At 36.1% G+C, this 22,524-nt stretch overlaps 1 protein-coding gene across 4 annotated transcripts in view; it reads left to right on the top strand.

Moving 5' to 3' along the window:
- Positions 1–20,902, top strand: part of TFEC (transcription factor EC) — a 76,855-nt gene extending 55,953 nt beyond the window's left edge. For 3 of the 4 annotated variants that reach the window (XM_045576137.1, XM_045576130.1, XM_045576143.1), the window contains 5 exons: positions 397–511; positions 2,667–2,723; positions 6,353–6,428; positions 16,403–16,550; positions 17,860–20,902. In XM_045576137.1, coding sequence (XP_045432093.1) covers positions 397–511; positions 2,667–2,723; positions 6,353–6,428; positions 16,403–16,550; positions 17,860–18,234 — 771 coding nt within the window. In that variant the 3' untranslated portion in view covers positions 18,235–20,902. The remainder of the gene's footprint in view (positions 1–396; positions 512–2,666; positions 2,724–6,352; positions 6,429–16,402; positions 16,551–17,859) is intronic. The other variant, XR_004985768.2, reaches the window with a different exon arrangement.
- Positions 20,903–22,524: the final 1,622 nt, after the last annotated feature.

The raw sequence follows: 22,524 nt of genomic DNA, 5'->3' as shown, positions 1-22,524 counted from the left end.
CTGTCTCGCTTAGTCCCGATTGGCCAGACCCCAGCAGCCTACCAGTAAGAGTGTCTTCCCCCTGGTGGTCAGTACATGTCATAGAGACTGGTGGACAGGTCTACTATCTGCCCCTGGTGGTCAGTGCACATCATAGCAAGTGGTTAACTGGCCTTAGCATATCCTTAGCATATCACACTTTGATTGGGTGAATGGCCAACTGGATGACCGGACACTTAGCATATTAGGCTTTTATTATATAGAATAGGTACTTAAAATTCAATTCATACTCACTATTATTTAAAATTAAAATATATTCTATAAATTATTTTCAAATAGCAAATTTAAAACACACACCTAAATATACCAATGTTCAGAGAAGTTTTAATTGACCATTTCTTTCTTTTTTCTCTAAAGTTATCTGGAAATATTTTGAATGTGTATAGTGGTGAGCAGGGAATTTCATCAGTTAATATGGGCCTTACAAATGCTTCCTGTTCGAGGAGTTTATCAATGAAAAAAGAAATTACAGGTAATGTTGCTTTTATAGTTTTATTCTTTTGTCATCAACTATATAAGAGAGGTATAACATATATTACCAAGCTAAATAAAAATTTAAAAGTATTAACAAATTTGTTAGTTAAAATGGGGGACATTTAGAGAGTATAACTTACAGTTCAATAAATATAAATATAAAGGACTTTATGTAAAATAGGCTCATTTAGATATTAAATAGATGCAATTTGTTAACATGGTTGAAAATAATAGATTAGGGAAAATTAGTACTTTTGTATGTAGACTTTGATATAAAATAAGCAGTTAGATTTTAGTTTGTTTTATAAATTGCACCATAGACTCACATTTAACTTTTCTCAAGTGGATAAAACACCTCTATTTTAAATAATTTTTTTCAAAATTGTTAACAGTTCAAAGATATTATAGGACCATTGTCCTGTTCTTTCAATTTAGAGATAAGAAAACAAATGTTTAGAGGAGTTATTTTCCTAAAATCATCCAGCTGAGTAGAGGAAGAAATGGATCAAATAAGGGTTCCTTGACTTATATGGCCAGTATTAGTTCCTCCACATGTGGAATCTAATGAACAAAATAGATCCAGAAACATAGAAGCATGGAATAGACTGTCAAATCTCAGGGGAAAGCGGGAGAGGAAGGATGGGAAGAGATCAACCAAAGAACTTGTATGCTTATATGTGTAACCCATGGGCACAGTCAATAGGGTGGTGAAGGCCTGAGACAGGGCAGGCTAGAAGTGGTCAATGGTGGAAAAAATGGGACACATGTAATACTTTTCAACAATAAAGATTAAAAAGAGAATAAAATAAAATTCAGTGGACATTTCTGTAATATATATATATATATATATATATATATATATATATATATCTCAATATATATATTAGTTTGGTGCCCAAACATTGTTCTTTAATAATTTTTAAACAGTTAATATTAACATTTTTAGTAAATATAGTATGTCCATTCTGGAAGCCTAAGCAATAATTCATAAATATCTATGATTTCAAATAACTTAAGCTAAAATTAATGACTATAGTTTGAAATGAACACATTTAAATAATTGTATTACTTAGTTTAAAAACTAGAATAATTCAAAGAACACTGTATTAATTATCTATTGCTATATAACAAATTATTCCCAAACGTAATAGCTTGATATAATAAACAATTATGATCTCAGACCGTCTCTGTGGGGACAGAAATCCAGGGATGGCTTAGGAAATTGGTTCTAACTGAGGGTTTCTCATAAGGCTATAGTCAAGATATTTGCTGGAGGCAGCTGCTTGACACTAGATTGGCTGGTGGATGTGTTCCCAAGGTGGTTTGCTCACAGGTCTTGAAAATTAGTGCTGCTTGTTGGCAAGTGATCCTTATCCTTTACAAGGTGGAGTTCTGTAGGGCTGCTCAAATGTCATCCTGACATGACAAGTGGTGATCTGAGACACAGCAAATTGGTAGCTGAAAATGTCTTTTATGACCCAGTCTTGGTAGCCACATGTCATTTTCACAATATTCTACTGTTTTCACTGGTCAATCCCTATTAGCATGAGAAGGAATTACCAAGTCTGCGAAGATCGTGAATGAGAATCATTGTGGGCTATGTTGGAGGCTTTCACAAATGCTCACAACCACATAGCATATAAAGCGTCATTTATTGGAAGTGTGGAGTTATGCGATAGTGATATTAAAAAATGCACTTAGTTTCAAAACTTAGATTGTAGAAATTATAATTATTTATGAAAATGTATGTTGTAGAAATTTAGGTTGGAAAAATGTTGAATAGTCTTAAAGTTCTGGAAATAATAATGATTGAGCAGTTTAATATTTGCTGTGCATTATACCTCTTTTAATCATCTCAATACTATACCAGTTTTGAAGAAGAAGAGCCTGAGACACGGAGAATTTAGATAATAGATCACATGGCTACTAAACAGAGGGCCAGAATACAAATTCAGGTTTTACTACTCAAAGGCTAATGGGTTTGCCATTGCCTCCTATTAAGCATACTGTGCTTAATTTCCTAAATATCTGCCTACAAATATACGATTTGAAGCAAATATTATTATATTTTTACCTAGTGTTCCTGAATTATGTTGATTAAAGTGGTATAAAGTAGAACTAAGAATTGTTTTAACTTTCTTTCTTTTGATCAGAAACTGATACTCGAGCTTTGGCAAAAGAGAGACAAAAGAAGGACAACCACAACCTCAGTGAGTATATTTTCATTTTTTTCCAAAGAGAGAGAGAGAGAGAGAGAGAGAGAGAGAGAGAGAGAGAGAGAGAGAGAGAGAGGGAGAGAGAAGGAAGAAATGCATGGATATAAAATGTGTATAGTCATTCGTTGTCACTCCATAAGTATTTTGAGGTCATATGACAAACAATAATAGAGCTATTTGGGGAAATTTAAGTGATGTGGACTCTCAGAAAAGCTATCCTCTTTACAAAGTGAAACATCTCAAATTCTCTCCTGGATCACTCCAGCTCAAGAAGGCTGCGTGGGAAGGAGATGCGTGCATTTAGTTACATTTGAACTCTGTTGTGACTCAAAGGTTTAAAAAGTTAAAAGTGACTTTAGAAAGCTTGCACCATTTAAATAACAAGAAACATAACTCCAGGTTCTTATCTTCCTGTCAGTCTTCTCTTCCCTTCCCCATGATAGGTTATTTGAAAGGTATTACTTACGTTGGATTGCTGAATTCCACCTGTCCAAAAAAAAAAAAATGTCTCTGCTGCCTTCCGAGGGTCCAGTTTAACTCTGGTGACAGGTCCCATGAGATGAAGAAAAATAAGCAAATGAAGCAGCATAGCCACAATGCTGAGCTAGACAGGGTTTGGTCATGTTTCAAGTGCTTAACTGTCTCACCTGAGCTTGACCAATTGAGTGTGAAGTCCTTTTGTTCTGGGACCCCAATCACAAAATGAGAGAAGAATAAAATAAACTAAAAATAATAAATCCTCTACACAACAAACCAGGAATTTCCTCACATGTGATTAGCTGGAGTGGACTCTGCACAAACCTGCATCTGTTTGTTCCTATGCACCTGCCTATGTCACACAGTACTCAGTTTGCTGACTGAGTGACTGAGGGACGGACTGATAGGAGGTTATAACGGTCCTTGGGATAGGAGTGGCGAGGGGAATTATTTGATTCTGATAGCTTCTAGCGGCAGAGCAGATACAGTTTGGTCCAGAATATGAGACAGGTAGAACGTCAGTAAGAAGAGCTAATTATTGATACAAATAATTAATACATTAAGGAACCATGGGCTTCTATTTTAGTTTTAGCCTGCTAATTATTATTCTCCTTGCTTTTTTCTTCACTCTTATATCCATAGCTTTAACAACTGGCCATTTAATATAAAGTATGATAGGTACCTGGTATGTCCATTATTGAAGTATTTTCTAATCTGGTTTTCCTTTCTAATACCAGATTAGAAAATACTTCAATAATGGACATACCAGGCACCTATCATTTTAACCTTGCTTTTTGGAAATATCAGAGTTAAAACATCAATTCACAATTTAAATATGATAAATCTAAGTCCACTCTTAGCATTTGTGAACATTGTGTCAGGAAGACAAGTGCCACTTACTAGATGCCTTAGTATTTAAAAGCTAGAAATTCTAAAAAAAAAAATAAAAAAAAAATCTTTTCCATCCTTCCTGAGGATTAGAAGGCCAGGTGTGAACTTGCAATTCTCAGATCCTCAGAGTTCTGAGTGGGAATGTTAGGGCGGGGAGATGTCAGCCCATCTCACCTATGCCTTCACCCCATATTCCATTCTTACGCCATCAGTGGCCTCAGGCACGAGTGTGAAAACCTCATCCAATGCACTGCAGCTCCATGCAAATCCCTGCAAACAACTGCCCCTCGTCCACATCTTGGGCCTAGGGGTGAGCACACTGATGCCACAGTTCATAGAGGGACAGAAAGGGGCGTGCCCGGGCTCTGGAAGTGGGCCCACGGCATTTGCAAAGTCCTCAGTGGTGTGGCTTAGAAGGGGCTCACTTGGCTGCCTTGCTCAGTGGGAATGGGGGTGATGAGAAAAGGCAAAAATGGTTCCTCTTAAGTGTGGAGTCCTAGATAAGGGCCCCTTTCGCCTGGAATCCTGGATCTAAGGACAGGACTGACCAAACATATCAAAAACTTTGTGAAGAGTGAAACCAGACATGGCATGAATTAACCTAACAATTTTTTTAAAACTTGACTCTTTTAAAAGTAGCTAGTACTGACATGAAAACATTGAGAAATCAAAGATCTCATTATAATTAGCCATTAAACATGTATCGAGCACAGTCTAAATTGAGTAGAAACCTTTGATATTCACATACAGTGCATTTAAATAATAGATTTTGGAGAAATATTATAGGACTAACACCCCCCCCCCCCTTATTCTGAGATAAAATAACATCCTTCATAGCTGCTATTCATTTCATGTTTAAGATTCTTTTTTATAATATAGAAGTGAATATGTGTGAATATAGAATTATTAATAAATTCTCACTGTGAAATATATATGTATTTCTACCAGTTTTACCTTATTTATTTTCTTTTCAATTTTATGTTTTTAATGTTGTGTCATTGTTTTTTGAATCACATGTACAGGAAAAATAATATTGATAAAGAAGGAAAATAAACTCTCTGTAGAATCATTTATATTCTAATTTCAGAGGCATTTCAATGTATTTTTTTCTGAAGGACAATTCCATGTATGGTAAATTGCTTTGTAGTCTAGTTTCACCAACACAATTGATAGTATTTCATGACTTTCCTTGTTTCTGGTAGCAGATCTTAAGTTTCAAACATGTATTGTTTAAGTATTTTCCAATATTTTTATATATGATTTTCTTTTTTTCTTTATGATATTTTTCTGTTTTCAATTCCCTGTAGCAGAAGATAAGACTATTCTATACTCTATGACTGCTCTTAGAGGGGGTCAATATAGGAAACTATGTATTTGTCTGTCTGACATTTATTGACATTTATTAGATGCACTAAATTTCCATTAGCAAAGAATGCATAGACATTCAAACAGAGAAAACAGTCTCTGAATAAGAATCCATATCAATAGTTCTCAACGTGTGGGCCCTAGACAAGCAGCATGACCCAGAAGCTTGTTATAAATGCCAATTCATGGGCCCCAACCGTGACCTACTAAAATCAGAATCCTATATGTGGGGTACAAATCTATTTTAACAATACTTCCAGGTATGTCTGATACCCATCAAAGTTTGAAAATCACTGCTCCATATATTATTGAGAAAATTTAAATTAGAACACTATTTACAGTCTAATCAACATATATTTATTTAGCTCCTCCTATATGCCAACCACTCTGGGGTTATAAAAATGAGAAAGAAATTGTCTCTGCCCTCAAGGAGGTCATAGTCTAGTTGGGCACACAAAGCTACAATGTGCCAAACTCTGTGTTAGGCCCGGAAGTATATAAGAAGAGTTAAGTATGGCACCAACATCAAAAGATTATAATCCTTTGGACTGACAAATGCATAGGTGTGAAATAATTATATATATATATATATATATATATATATATATATATATCAGTATGAGTAAATATTATAACATTTCAAGGAATTAAATACATGTTTTGGGGAGGACATATTTTTAAAGCATTGTATATAATAGAAATATAATTCTAATATTGGTATTTTCACTTTCAGAATAAAATATATTAATTTTTTATTTTATTTCTGAGAAATATTCTTTTAAAAAATGGAAATTTTCATTTATTATTTTTAACAATTATTAAGAAAGTTGACAGCTATTCAAAAATTAATTGTATTTTAATGAAAATAATAAATAATTTTGTTTTAATAGTTGAAAGAAGAAGACGGTATAATATTAATTACAGAATCAAGGAGCTTGGCACTCTTATTCCAAAGACTAATGACCCGTGAGTTCAACAATCATTTCTATAATAATGTTATGGTTTTACTACCCCCCAAAATGGGTGGGAGGGGAGAGGGTAGAGGAGGACTAATGACTAGGAAATTAAGCAACTTATGGTAAAGATTAGATTGCTTCTGGTCTCATTTTAAAAGATCTATACAAGGGTGATTGTCATTAAGCATCAAGGTTGTTATTAACAGTTGTCCTTTTGAGCTATAAAAAAATAAGTAAATTAGTCTTCTCAGATTATGTGGGCTTTTCTGTGTGACATTAATATTGACAAATTTAATGGTAAGATCATATGCTGTCCATGATACAGACTGCTATCTATACTCAATTTATGGTTATAACAATTTTTCCAATGTAAGATTTAGATATACATGAAAATTGCATTGTTGGATTTTCAGAGGTTCTAAGTTCCTAGAGACAAGCAAGTAAAACAAATAGAATAAATACTATCCTAATATATAAAAACCTAGGTTCCATAAACAACTGACCAAAGGCTCAACAGGAAGTCAGTCTTGCATTCAGTGACTCTGTCACAGCACTGCTGAGGGGGCTGCCAATCAGCCCCACTTTTCTGATCAGGCCCAGAGATAGGTCCAGAGAAGCCAACTGATATAGAAACTGACCAAGCAGAAGCAAATCTAGGTGAACTGTGAGGAGCTAATGGCTGCCGAGGAGGTGGAGCTTTTGATGGTGACTAAGTTAGAAACTGTCCAATCAGAACCAAATCTGGGTGACCTGTGAAGGCAGAACCTAAGGTGGGAGCTGAGGAGGGGTTTTAAGGGCAACAGCTATTAGGCTTAAGGTGTAAGAAAGCAGTTTGATTTTTTAGTGACCAGTTTGGCAGTATAGTGCACATGACTGGCTATCAGTCCAGATATAGATATTATGTATTTTTGTCTGTCAAGAGCATCTCCTGCTAAAAAAGGCTTTCTCCCACTCCTATTTAAGCATCCTATCCTATATAATATATCTGTACTAATAAAATGGTAATATGATAATTAGACTAGGTCAAATGGTCATCTTCCAGACATCCAACTTCCTTACAAACAAAGCCATGATTGTGGGAGCTGAGGCAGAGGCTGTTAGGGGTGATCAGGTTGGCAGGGGAAGGCGGTTGGGGTGACATCAAGCCAGCAGGGGCAGGCCATTGGGGGCAAGATCTGGCCAGTAGGGGAGGGCAGTTGGGGGCAACCAGGCCAGCAAGGGAGGGCAGTTGGGAGCAACCAGAATGGCAGGGGAGGGCAGTTGGGGGCGAGATCAGACAGACAAGAGGAGGGCAGTTAGGGGCCATCAGGCAGGTAGGCAGAGGCAGTTAGGGGTGATCAGGCAGTCAGGCAGAAAAGTTAGGGGCAATCAGGCAGGTAGGTAGGTGAGCAGTTAAGGGCTAGCAGTCCCAGATTGTGAGAGGTATGTCTGATTAGAGAGGGTACAGGCTGGGATGAGGGAACCCTCCTTCTGTGCATGAATTTCATGCATTGGGCCATTAGTTATATTATAAAAAACATGTTGACTGATGCCAACCACTAACTGATTATCATAATGAATTTTTTAGTCAAGTTTTGGTATTGTACAAAGTCAGTTAAACAGATGTTTGAGATTTTGAATTTCAACAAATAGTTGATTAATTAAAGTATCAATTTAGAATAGTGAATGTTTTTCCCAAAACAAACAAACAAACAAACATGATCTGTAGCATAAATAATGACTTGAGAAATATTTCATTCAGACTGAGAACTGGCCTCTACAAATGCTGGCAATTACCCATAATTCAGGAACAATGATGTTGGATAAAGTGATATTTGTAAAATGTGGAAATACTTTTCCTTATATCCAAATGTGCCAATTCATTCAGACAATTCAATAATTGGTGACAGAAGGAATGCAATATTTGTTCTCCTGGGCGTCTAAAATACCATAGCAGAAAGAGCACTGGAGATGGAGAATCTGAAGAGTTCAGTGTTAGTTGAGGCCCTACTAATAACTCTTCAAGAGTCTAAGCACCCAGCTCTTCCTATTAGTAGAAAGATTAAACATTTTCCTGATAGGATTTTTTAAAAAAATAAATCTTTATTGTTCAGATTATTACAAATGTGATCCTCTTCCCCCCCCTCAACTGCTCCCCTCCACCAGATTCCCACCCCACCCTCTGTCCTTTCCCCATCCCCCATTGTCCTCATCCATAGGTGCACAGTTTTTGTTCAGTCTCTTCCCGCACCCTCACTCCCCTTTTCCCCAAGAATCATCAGTACACTCCCCTTCCATACCTCTGATTCTATTATATTCACCAGTTAATATTGTTCATCAGATTTTTTTAATTCCCTTGGTTTTTAGATTCACTTGTTGATAGTTACGTATTTGTTGATCATAATTTTTATCTTTATCTTCTTCCTCTTCCTAAATAACCTCCTTCAGCAATTCATATAATTCTGGTTCGGCGGTGATGAATTCTTTTAGCTTTTTTTTATTTGTGAAGCTCTTTGTCCTTTGATTCTGAGTGATAGCTTTGCTGGATAGATTATTTTTGGCTATAGGTTCTTGCTATTCATCACCTTGAATATTTCTTGCCATTCCCGTCTGGCCTGCATGGTTTCTGTTGAGAAATCAGTTGACAATCATATGGGTGTTCCTTTATAGGTAACTACCTGCTTTTCTCTTGCTGCTTTTAATATTCTTTCTTTGTCTTTTGCTCTTGGAATGTTAATTATGATGTGTCTTGGTGTGGTCCTCCTTGGATTCCTTTTGTTTGGGGTTCTGTGGACTTTCTGGACTTGTAAGTCTATTTCTTTCCCCAGGTGGGGGAAGTTTTCTGTCACTATTTCTTTCAGTATTCTTTCTGTATCTTGCTCTCTCTCTTCTTCTGGAATCCCCATAATTCTGATGTTGTTTTGCTTGAAATTGTCCCAGAGGTTTCTTACACTATCTTCAACTTTCTGGATTCTCTTATCTTCTCCTTTCTGCAGAGGAGTGTCCTCTGGCTCTTCGTGTTCTAAATCTTTGTCTTGATTCTTGTGATCTTCCAGTCTGTTTTTAGGACTTTGTATAATATTTTTTATTTCAGACAATGTTTTCTTCATTTCTTGTTTATCCCTTATTATTTCTAGTTGCTCCCTTTTCATATCCTCATAGGTCTCATTTATTTTATCGGCCTTTTTTAGGATATTGTTGAATAACCTTATAACTGTAGTTTTGCACTCAATGTCCAATCTTTTCTTTTCCTCCATCTCCTTCCTTTGTCTCCTTCCTCTTGTCTGCATTTTAGTTGTTTCCCTGATTTGATGGAATAGCTTTGTGTTCTAGATGTTCTGGTAGAGCCCAGTAGCACAGCCTTCCCAGTTACCTGCGGTGGACAGTCTTGGTGTAGCCCTTTGTGGGCTGTGTGTGCAGTCTTGTTGTTAAGCCTTGCTTATTGTTGGTATCACTGGGAAGCTTTGATCTCCAAGCCAATTGGCTGTGAGGATCAGCAGAGTCTCAGCTAGGAGGGCTTCTGTACTCTGCTTGGATAGGGCGGGGTCTCCGGGTGGCGCAGACAATCTTTGGTTCCCTGTCAGTCTCGCCTTAGAAAAGACCTGTTCGTGGAGAGTTTTGGAAGATTGGTTGCAGGCACGCACGCACCTCTTTGGTAAAGGCGCAGACAAGCTTTGGATTCCTGCAAGTCCCTCCTTAGAGAAAGCCAGCCTCTGGGAGAGCTTCTGTGCTCAGCCAGAGATTGGGCGAAGTCTCAGGTTGGTGCAGACAAACTGTTTTCCCTTGGGCTCCTCCCCAAGTCCCGCAGTAATGGCCTCTGGCTTCACACACCTCTGAGAGATCTCTGCCCACTGCCTGACACTCTGGCCTCTCCCTGTCTGGGGCCGTCTATCAGAGCAATAGGCTGATTCTGTTTTCCTCTCGAACAAGAAAGCCAGTTGCGCTTTAGCTGTCTGCCCTCTCCGTGCACCGGGAGTAAGCCAGTAGCGAACTCAGCCCGGCCCGCCCTCTCTGCCCGCCAGGAGTAAGCTAGCAGCAATCTCTGTCCAGCCCTTCCTCTCCCCGCACTGGGAGTAAGCCAGCGCCTTTTCGTGCACACAGTTCTCCGTACCTTCACAGTTCCTGAGGTTCAGCGTGCCTTCTCTCTCCTTCCCAGATGGCAGAGCCTCCTCTCAGCTAGCCGTCCGGCACTTCAGGGCAATGCCTCCCCTGTTTTTCAGTTCTAACTTCAAATTTGTTGTGGTAGGCTGCATTCGGGTGTCTACCCTATGCTGCCATCTTGGTGTCTCCTTATAGGATTTTTTAACACTTAAAATATAAGTGCACATTTGTTTATCAATCATTTTATGTAAATCCAAGGTCTTTTTATTTGAACATGTGTTTTAATTTTTATTTCAGAAACGGTACTAAAATGCATAGTATAATTTATATTTATTTGTTTGTTTGTTTATTTATTTATTATTTAAAAATATTTTTACTGATTTCAGAGAGGAAGGAAGAGGAAGCAAGGGATAGAAACATCAATGATGAGAGAGAATCATTGATCTGGTTGGTGCCTTCTGCCCGCCCCCATCTGGGGATCAAACCTGCAACTCAGGCACATACCCTTGACCAGAATCAAACCTGGGACCCTTCAGTTGGCAGGCCATGCTCTATGCACTGAGCCAAACTGGCGAGGGCCATGGTATATTTTAAGTAATTTAAAATAAAACAAAAACTTAGAAAACACAAGCATAGATGGATTTTAAAAATGTTTATACCCTAATAACTAGTGATGTTGAGTATTTTTTCATATATTTCTTGGCCATGTGTATGTCCTCTTTAGAAAAGTGTTTATTAAGGTCCTCTGCTCATTTTCAAAAATTGGTTTGTTTGTCTTCCTTTTGTTGAGTTATATGAGTACTTTATATACTTTGGAAATTAACCCCTTATCAGAGGATTAACAAAAAATAGTTTAAAAACAATTTTTAAAACTTGGATCATGAAATCAATCAAATGAGACAGACCCAGAATTTTTAAACAAAGAAGGAAGAATGACATTGAATCTATCTAAAGTATTACATATTGCACCTAAGGAGGATAGTAATAATTTGTGAAACACATCATAATTTTATGCACTGTGTTAATTTAGAAAACATATTTCTTACGGTAGATGCATTTGAAATAGCGGGAAAGCCACAGATTTGCAGAAAGATGACTGAATTGAATGAAGAGACCTGGGCTCATCTTCTAAACATCACGTGCTCTTGGGAAAATAGCAGGAACTGTGAAGTACTTGATCTCTGAGGACCCTTTCAGCTAATAATTAGAAAAAACTTAGGTGTTGGCTTAAGAAATCAAGGCTAAAAATCTAAAGACATTTTCAAATCTATGAAGTTGTCATTTCTGTGTGTCAAATACATTCATAAATTTTTTTTTTTTTTGTTAGGCCAAAATAGTGTGGTCAGAAATAGAAATAATGCAGTGAATAGCTGTAGTGAAGATACATAGGTTGAAAAAATTAAATTAAAAAAACAACAATGAGGGGATGACAATCTTCTGACCATTGCTAAAAAATAAACCCAAATGAAACCACCAAACACAAAAAGTGAAGAGCTTCTACAGATGTGTGATTGTGGACTACTTTATATGTGCTTTTTATGAATCATATTTATTAAAAAAAAAAAGTCATATTAGATATCAATCCTAAGAAAGAAGAACAAAGTTGGAGAGATCACAGTACCAGATATCAAACTATATTACTAAGCTATCATTCTCAAAACTGTCTGGTACTGGCATAAGAACAGACATATAGACCAGTGGAACAGAACAAAGAACCCAGTAATTGACCCAAGCCACTATTCTCAATTAATATTTGACAGAGGAGGCAAAAACATACAATGGAATCAAGACAGTCTCTTCAGTAAATGGTGCTGGGAAATTTGGTCAGATACATGCAAAAAAATGAAACTAGATCACCAACTTACACCATTCACAAAAACAAACTCAAAATGGCTAAAGGACTTAAATGTAAGATGGGAAATCATAAAAATCCTATAAGACTCCATAGGCAACGAGATAGCAGACATATGTAATAGCAATATCTTTACAGACACAGATTCTAGGGCCAGACAGACTAAAGAGAAAATGAACAAATGGGACTACATCAAAATAAAAAGCTTCTGCACAGCAAAAGAAACCATCAACAAAACAATAAGAAAGCCCACTGCATGGGAGAATATATTTGTCATTGCTATTTCAGATAAGGGTTTAATCTCCAAAATTTACAGGGAACTCATACAACTTAACAAAAGGAAGATAAACAGTCCAATCAAAAAATGGGCAAAGGACCTGAGTAGACACTTTTCAAAAGAGGACATAGAGAAGGCCGAAAGACATATGAAAACATGCTCAAAGTCACTAATCATCTGAGAGATGCAAATGAAAACAACAATGAGGTACCATCTTACACTTGTCAGAATGGCAATCATAACAAATCAACAGTCATAACAAATGACTAGTCCTGGCAAGGATGTGGAGAAAAAGGAACCCTTGTGCACTGCTGGTGGGAATGCAGACTGGTGCACCCACTGTGGAGGACAGTATGGAGTTTCCTCAAAAAGTTAGAAATGAAACTCCCATTTGACCCTGTAATCCCACATCTAGGACTATATCCCAAGAAACCAGAAACACCAATCAGAAATTATATATGCTCCCTTATGTTCATAGCAGCACAATTTACAATAGCTAAGATTTGGAAACAGCCTAAGTGCCCATCAGCAGATGAGTGGATTAGAAAACTATGGTACTTATACACAATGGAATACTACACCACTTTAAAAAAGAAGGAACTTTTACCATTGGCAATGGCATGGTTGGAACTAGAGAACATTATGCCACATGAAATCAGTTGGAGAAAGACAAATATCACAAGATTATTTGTAGAATATAATGATCAACATAATTTGATGAATAAAAATAGATACAGAGACAAATGGCAGGGGAGGTTAGAGAGCAATCAAAGGACTTGTATGCATGCACATTAGCATAACCAATGGACACAGACACTGGGATGGTCAGGGCTTGCCTGGGAATGGTTGGGGGGGCGGTCAATTGGGACAAAAAGGAGACATACGTAAAACTTAAGATAATAAACAAAAGAAAAACTTCAGATGCAAAAAAAAAATACTCATATTAGTAAAAATAAAATATTATAAAAATATTCTAAATAAATTATTCTATTGATACCATAGTATTTTTGGTTTTTTTCTACCTTTTAATTTGAAAAACTGGTTATAGCACTTTTTTTTTTGTTTTTACTAAATTGTTTTCTTTTTCTCTATAATCATAACATTATCCTGCTTTTATATATTAACTCGAGGCCAGGTGCACAGTTTCGTGCACTGGTGTGGTCTCTTGCACTTGGGGGATGTTGGACTGCCAGTTTCAGTCTGATCCCTGCAGGCCAGGCAATTGTTGCCCGAATCCATGCACCAGGCCTCTAGTGTGCATATAAGGTCTTTGGTCAACCTCTTCCTCTTCCTGTCCTCTCCTTTCCCCCTTCCCTCTGAGATTCATCAGTCTGTTCCATGTTTCCATGCCTGTGTGTTGAGTGTGTGCCCCCTGGTGGTCAGTGTGCATCACAGCTACCAGTCAAATGGTCAAATGTCAAAAGGTTGCTTATGGTTTTATATATAGAGATGGTAATTGAGGTAGTATATGTAATCTAATAAGCTTTTTTAAATGTTCATGTGAGCAAGAAAAATCAAATCTGTCATGATGACCACTTTTTGTATTAATGTTTTAATGTTTTGAAGTGGATATGCAAATGACAACAGACTGTGCATTTTCAATAGTTTTGCCTGCCATATTTCTGCTTCAATGTATACACTTCTGCTACCTGCTTTAAATCCATACAAGTTCCTCAAAAGTTTTAAGTTGTTCAAAGAAAATTATTTTGTAGAAAATGAAAAATTAGTATCAACATTCATTCCTGAGGCACACCTTTACATGCGTTGGTATTACAGTCATTTAAGATGTTTTTTAATGCCTGGCTTCTTGAATTTGTCTTGTGAGAGAAGTACACATCTCCTTAATAACTTGAGAAAACTTGAAATATATTAAGAAGAAACCTCATGTTTAAAATGGCTTTAAAATAGAGTGAACTTTTAAAAATTGAGTACAAATACATCTTGTAGAAATTCAAGGAAGACCCATTGAGTGGACTCTACCACCATTTAAAAAATTTATTTTAGATCTAAATAAACTGTGCTTTAAACTTCAAAGTTAGCTAGGTTATTTTTTTCATCTTAGTTCCTCTGTCCAAGTTTTTTCTTCCCATAAGAATAAATGAAAAAAATTTGGGGCCACAAGGCTCCCTGCTGCTTAGAGTTTTTCAGATGCAAATACTTCCTTGGTTTAATGACAGAAGTAGCTGCTTTTTCCCTGCCTTCACACCACCAGATAAGTCACTTGTGGGAGAAATGGGACCAATAGCTGTTACAGCCCTTGAGAACTGACAAAGCATTTTCAAACTTGAGCTAGACACTGAGTAGTTTGACATTTCAGTAGAAGGCTCCTCCAGTCCCTAGTAAGCATGTTCACTTGATGGGTAGAAAAATACAGCTCCCTTTAATTGGTTGAAATTAATGGAAATGTCATCTAACATGAACTTCCAATGATTCATACTATACAAGCCAGATTTTTTCTTAAAGTCTCTTTCCCCACTTCTGATCACTTAGTAAATATATATTGAGCTCAAGATATTTTACTAAGGTCAGGTAAACTAAAAAAAAAAAAAAAAAAAAAAAAAAAAAAAAAAAATGCAGTGTAATACTTTTGTTATTTAAAATATATTTTATTGATATTTTACAGAGGGGAAAAGAGAGGGATAGAGAGTTAGAAACACCGATGAGAGAAAATCATCGATCAGCTGCCTCTTGCACACCCCCTACTGGGGATGTGCCCGCAACCAAGGTACATGCCCTTGACCAGAATCGAACCCGGGACCTTTCAGTTCGTAGGCCGACACTCTCTCCACTGAGCCAAACTGGTTTTGGCTGCCATGTAATATTTTTTTAAAATTTCCCTACATGCTTACTTTAAGCTGTATTTAAAATACCTCATAATTCTCAATTGAAAATTCATCAAGGTTTCCCAAAAGCTCAGGTTGATTTTTAGCATTTAGTTTGGCCTCATTCTCCTCAAATATCATTAACTCTCAGATAACATTACATTTACTGATATGTATTTTCAGATATTAAAATCAATAGCTTGTTCTGTGATTTCAGATTTATCATCCTCCTATTTCATAAATGCGTTTAAATAAATTTTGTTCTATGCAATAGCCTGAAAGTTTATCTGATAATGTTTAATGTATTTACTTAAATGAAACATACTCAAAAATAAGTATCCAGCTTTTTAAAAAAGCATCGATACATTAGTGCAGGAAAAAATTGCTTAATAATTCTAGAAAGTTTTGCTGTATTGCATAAAACGATGTTGCCAAATTCTGATTTCTTTCACAAACACTCAGGATCACCACTGAGGAGGGACCTTCCCCCCACCCCCCTTTTTCCCCTTAGAAGCATAAAGGCAACCTTATTAGAAAGTAGGTACATTTGAAACGATCTTTAAAAATTTAGGCTTACGTCCTCAATAATGTACATTTCCTAGTTCATTAATGCAGAAATACCACACATAGATTTTAATCTCAGAGTTAATAATAAAAGCAATTTTCACTAAAAATATAAAAACTGTAATGGTAGAATCATGATATTGCATTTAGCTCTCCCACAAAAAAGTCACTTTATTACTTTCCTTTGACACTTATTTTCATTCTGGGATTAATTTTACTATATAAGGGCTCCTTAACTATTCTATTAAAATTTCTATTCAGAAGCAATAATATCTAAGAGTGAATAATAGTCATGTAAATCATTATTTCACATTAATGTAAAAGATTTTTAAGTTCTTATGAATTCTGCTGACACGCACAATTGTGAAAAGGTTATCTCTGTTCTACAGTGATACGCGCTGGAACAAAGGGACCATTCTGAAAGCATCGGTGGAGTACATCAAGTGGCTACAAAAAGAACAACAGAGAGCGCGGGAATTAGAGCACAGACAGAAGAGATTGGAGCAGGCTAACCGGCGCCTTCGACTCCGGATTCAGGTTGTTATAAGAATGTTGCCACGAACCACGCAGCTTAACTGTGACTGACTTGTCATCGCTTTCATGCCTTGGTCTCATTTATTGTTTCTTATTAATAATTATTTTTTCCTCTGGCGGGTAACTATTGTCTTTTAGGAATTCATGCATTGGGTTGTTTCACTTCGGTTTTGATGAGAAATCTAGGGTTGAGAAGGCTTTAGCAAAATAGAATGAATGACAACTAATTGCAAAATGCAGAAAATAAGAATGGATTTTATAAAGGCACATGATATTATTTCAGCCAAATAATAATAATGAACTAGATCATTTCCTTCTCTACATAATATAGAACATTCTATTCTCCCTTCCCCCTCTCACTTCCTTAGTAACAGTGCTGTGGATTCTACTGCCACAAGCCATATTGTGCAGGTTTTCTACAGTTACTGTTCTTCTGTTCATGTGACACAAAGTATTAAAGTATGGGTTTTTATAACTCTCAAGTTGTTTTTTAAATCAGTATGCTTATAGCTAGGTAAACATTTACTTTGTTTCCATGGAACTGTAATATAGTGAGAAATTAATCTGGAAAAATAAATGGAATCCCTAGAGGATATGGCTCAGTGGTTAGAACCAAAGAACTGAAGGGTCATGGGTTTGATTCTGGTCAAGGGCACATACCTGGATTGCAGGCTCCATCCCCAACCCAGTCAGGGTGTGTGTGAGAGACAACCAATTGATGTCTCTCACATCTATGTTTCTCTGTCTCTGTCTTTCCCTCTCCCCCTCCACTCTCTCTAAAAATTAATGGAAAATTATCATAACAAAATAAAAAAAAGAAGCTTTTCTACTCACTTTAAATGTAGTTTGAGTCACTATGAAACCATAGTGTATTCCCTTATAGAATAAGGGGAAGGGAATTTTTTTTAATCTGCATATTTTTAAGGGTTATTTTTTAGTCAATAGAAATACAGCAGATTCTATTATTTGCAAGAATGTTTATAATTTATATTACTCTTCATTTTGAATACTTAATATTTTGGTTCTATTACTTATTCTACAGAGTTCAGTCCACTTTCTTTATAAAAAACATATTTTTATTGATTTCAGAGAGGAAGAGAGATAGAGAGAGATAGACACATTAATGATGAGGGAGAGTCATTGACTGGCTGCCTCCTGCATGTTCCCCACTGGGACGTGCCCTTGGTAGGAATCAAACCCGGGACCCCTCAGTTTGTGGGTGGATGCTCTATCCACTGAGCCAAACCAGCTAAGGCTTGAGTTAAGTTCCCTTTCAAAGTCATTATTTAATCATTCTCCTTTGAAATTGCAGGAACTAGAAATACAGGCTCGTGCTCACGGTCTTCCATCCCTGGCTTCCCTTGGCACAGTTGATGTGGGTGCTCATGTCAACAGACAGACCCATCCTGAGCAGAATTCAGTGGACTATCACCAACAGTCAACTCATTTGCAGGGAATGAACCTTGAGTTCTGTGACCAAGCTTTGTCCTTCTCCGATCCTTTGTCACACTTCACAGATTTGTCATTCAGTGCTGCTTCAAACGAGGAACAAAGATTGGATGACATGCTCCTGGACACTTTATCTCCTTTTGGGACAGACCCTCTGCTATCGGCCGCTTCCCCTGAAGTTTCCAAAGAGAGCAGCAGGAGGAGCAGTCTCAGCTCAGATGATGGTGATGCGTTATAAAAAAGCAAACACACCCAGTTGATCAACCAGGAAACAATGCCATGCTGATGATATGCAATTATGTTCAGTGCTTCATATATTGCTTTGGCTCCATTTTCCTGAAAGGACTACATTGTTCATGAAAAACCGATGGAGTGAATAACAGCAGTATAATGAAATTACAGGAAGAAATATGGTGCTGAAGAATTATTGAGGGCTAAAAAAGATGTTTTCCTTGGACAGAGTCCAAACGAACTTAACTTTTATTTCCTGGAAATAGCTCTCTACTTGATGTACTAACAGACTGCAAAGAGTAAACCTCAGAAATACGCAAACATTTTCTTCGTTATTCACTAGTATTTCCTTCTTTTTAACTCTTAAAACAGTTTTCAAGAATCATGATCAATAGATATGGTAGTTTATTGCCTTTCTCCACTGTCTGGTTAAAAGACAGATTATCTACCAGTCATAATGGAAAAGTGGATCTACAATTAACTTTAGAATTTTCTGCAATAAAATACAAATACTTATTTTAAAATGTTTTCTAAAAGTGTATGCTACTTACTTTAGTCTGTTTAACTGCACAAATTCTAAAAGTATCTCTGTGTATTTATGAAGACACTTCCTGTTCAGAAAAGGGAACACATTCAATACCTTCCTTAAGAACGTGGATTGGAATTTTTGTCCCTTCACACAGACCTACCCCAACATACATGTATACAATGAAGGTAGTATGTGTTTTTCCCTTCACTTTTTGCTTTTCTATTTTGCATAAGAAATCACATTCCAAATTTTTTTTCATCAAGAAGAGATGTTGGATAATCTATTCAGCAAATGAACTTGAAAAAGAGTCCTGCTACTATGACAATTTGTCAGGTATTTACAGTTCATCACTATGTCTAGTATGGAATGTAAAATAATTAGTTGCCAATACAGTTTTGCTTCACATTAACAAAATAGTGAAAATTGGATTGCCAAGTAACAAAATAATTTGTAAAACAAAAAGTCTTATACATTCAGCTCTGAGCTAAAGTTCTATTCTCATAGAACTTAGAGTACCCTGTGATTTTTGCTAGCTTTGTTATTATTTGTTAAGAATATTTATATTTATGATGTTTTAATAAAATTTTTCTCTCTTGAGTTTGTTTTAGGAATGGGAACTGACTTACCAAATACGCTGTTCTGTGCTGCATCTCTGTGAGTGCTCATCTGACCAATGAGTATTTGTTGAGCAATACTCAAAAGTTTCGTGAAAATGTACAACACATAAAAAGATATGGTCTTACCCCTCATAGAATTAAAGACAACATGAGAAACAACAAAAAAAAGATAAACAACATATAGAATTAAAGCCCACGTGGAGCAGCATAGGGTAAAGATTACAAAGGGTCAGAAAAATGAAAATGAATGAAGTTTGGAGAATCACAAAAGTCTATGGGAAGAACAGAATTCAACTTCTTTTAAAAGTGTATAAACTGAGTGAAGGGAAGGGAAAGTAGAGCAATGATATTAACCAAATGATAAAAATGAAAGTAAGTGGAAGTACCCTAATGGGACATTATTAGAAACGGAACATTTACCTGGCCACCCTAGAAGATGCTTGTTGGGGAGTTCTGAAAAGTATTATTATCAACAGGTTGTGAAAGCCGTTGAAAACTAGGATAAAATGACATAGTAGAAATCTGATATATTATTAGGAGAGAGAAGTCTAAAAATTAAAATGCTTTGGCATATTACTAACACGATTGAGATGTAATCTTTCATGCATATTAACTTGGTGATAAATGTTTCAGAGTATTTTAAGTATTACTTACATGGAAAATATACATCATCACAAAATTTGAGACTAATGATGATGAAAGAGGGAAAATATTACATCCTTATGGTATAATAATTATCTCAGGCTTAGTTTATAACATTAGCTTAGAGATTGGATAATTAATTTTCATTGACATGGAAAAAGTAATTCTTAATTTATAGGAACAATCATTAAGCCAGAAATATAAATTCACTTATAATATGCTATGTGAAAGAGAGCAATAAGATATACTTCCTCAAGAATATTTAGGAGAAGATTATATACTTTTAACTTTATGACAAAATTAGACTTTTCTACCTGAGGTGATAATTTAACATTGAAAATTACAGAGAAGCAAAATATTTTTGGGTCCATGGAAAACATATCATATATAGATAGAGACTAATTTCTGTTCTCATATTATCAATTATTATCTTTTCTTCAAAGTCGAAAAGACTTGCTTGGATGAAGTCATTACCCCATCATCATGGTTCCACTCCAAATACTACTACCTAGCCCTGAAATCTATTTCTTTTATCTTAGCTAATTGTAATAACTTGACACCAGATCTGGACAAAAGAGATCTGGAAAGAGAATCAATATCTGTTGCTACTTGCAGATTATAATAGCTATTAGGAGATTATAAAATGGCTAATGATTTTTAAAAAAAATTAAGTAAGAGTGTTCTGTGTCACAAGTTATAGATTTTCTCTCCAGAAAAATACAGAATTGTATATACCGGTACAGTGAAAAATATGCATGCACAAAGTAGTGTTAGCCTGGCCAGTGTTGTTCAGTAGTTCAATGTCCACCTATGAACCAGGAGGTCACAGCTTGATTACAGGTCAGGGCATATGCCTGGGTTGCAAGCTCCAGCCCTGGGAGGTTTTGGGGGAGAGAACGTGCAGGAGGCAGCTGATCGATGATTCTCTATCATCATTGATGTTTCTATCTCTCTTTCTCTCTCTCTGAAATCAATTTAAATAAAACACCACACATTATTTTTTAAAAAGAGAGATTTTAAGAACTTCCTACATATACATTCCTGTTTCCCCGAAAATAAGACATCCTCCGAAAATAAGACCTAGCTCATGGAAAAATAAGACATCCCCTGATAATAAGACCTAGCGCAACTTTGGGAGCAAAAATTAGTATAAGACACTGTCTTATTTTCGGGGAAACAGGGTAGCTCCATAGATCCCAGGTGAAAAATTCCTGCATTAGGTCTGTTATTTTAATATACAGTATGTCTCTGTGTATCCACAAAGAGCTGAGTACACAGTTAACATTACATATAATAATGGAGGAGGAGCCCTAGTTATCTGAGTATCATTATCCCAGCACCAATAATGATGATGTTTCAGAGGGAAGTGAAAGAATTCTATAGTCCAAACACTAGACAATCTACTAAGGGAGATACTCTTATTAAATAGTCCCCTTTCAAACACTCTGTTATGTATGTATGACTCCTGCTATATATTTATGTCAAATATTTATGGGTCAGTTTCTCTGACTACTGGATGTTGCAACCATCTTACGATAACATTGAAATGGGTAAAAAGTAAAAATTATGAAAATCCTAAAATAAAATTGAGTAGATAAGAATCATGAATGAACCTTGGGAAAATTGTCCAGAATAGTTTTGCAGAAATTAGACTTAGCATTGAAAGAATAATATTGTTCTATTAAACAATTTTATCACAAAATCATTAACCATCACTGGATTATTAATACACAATCAAGCCTGTTCACTCAAAGGATTAATGCATATGTACAATATCATGTCATCTGTGAATAATGACAGTTTTACTTCTTCCTTGGCAGTTTGGATACCATATTTTTTCTTCTTGTCTGATCATTGAGACTAGTACTTCCAGTGCCATATTGAATAACAGTGGTGGGAGTGGCGGATATCCCTGAATTGTTCCAGTTCTTAGGAAGAATTGTTTTAGTTTTTGTCCATTGAGTATGATGTTGGCTGTTGGTTTGTCATATACGTCCTTTATTATGTTGAGGTATGCTCCCTCTATTCACACTTTGCTGAGAGAATTTATATTAAAAAGTGTTAGATTTTGTTGAATATTTTTTCTGTGCAATTGATATGATCATGTGATTTTTGTCTTCCAATTTGTTTATGTGATGTATCACATCTATTGATTTGTGAATGTGGGGGTGGAGGAAAGAGATTGACTGGGAATCTTATATCCATATGTGCACAGCCCATGGACAGTGACAACAGTGTGGCAAAGGCTTGGGAGAGGCAGGTGCAGGTAGGAGGGGGGTTAATGGAGAAAAGAAACCCAAAATAAACAATAAAGATAAATTTAAAAAAGAATTATGCATAATTGCAGTGAAAGTTAAAACTTTGTGACAATAAGATTAATTAATTTTTTGTATTATTTTTAATTGTCTTTGAATGATAATGTCCTATCCAATCTAGTTCTCTATTTTTTCTAAAATATTGGCCACCTTTTCATAGATTTAAATAAATGAATCTTCCCAACTCCCAATTA

This window comes from Pipistrellus kuhlii, unplaced genomic scaffold, assembly GCF_014108245.1.
Source record: "Pipistrellus kuhlii isolate mPipKuh1 unplaced genomic scaffold, mPipKuh1.p scaffold_m20_p_10, whole genome shotgun sequence".
NCBI classification, from domain to species: domain Eukaryota; kingdom Metazoa; phylum Chordata; class Mammalia; order Chiroptera; family Vespertilionidae; genus Pipistrellus; species Pipistrellus kuhlii.
The sequence above is the reverse complement of the archived record's forward strand: the minus strand, read 5'-3'. Positions and strand labels throughout refer to the sequence as shown.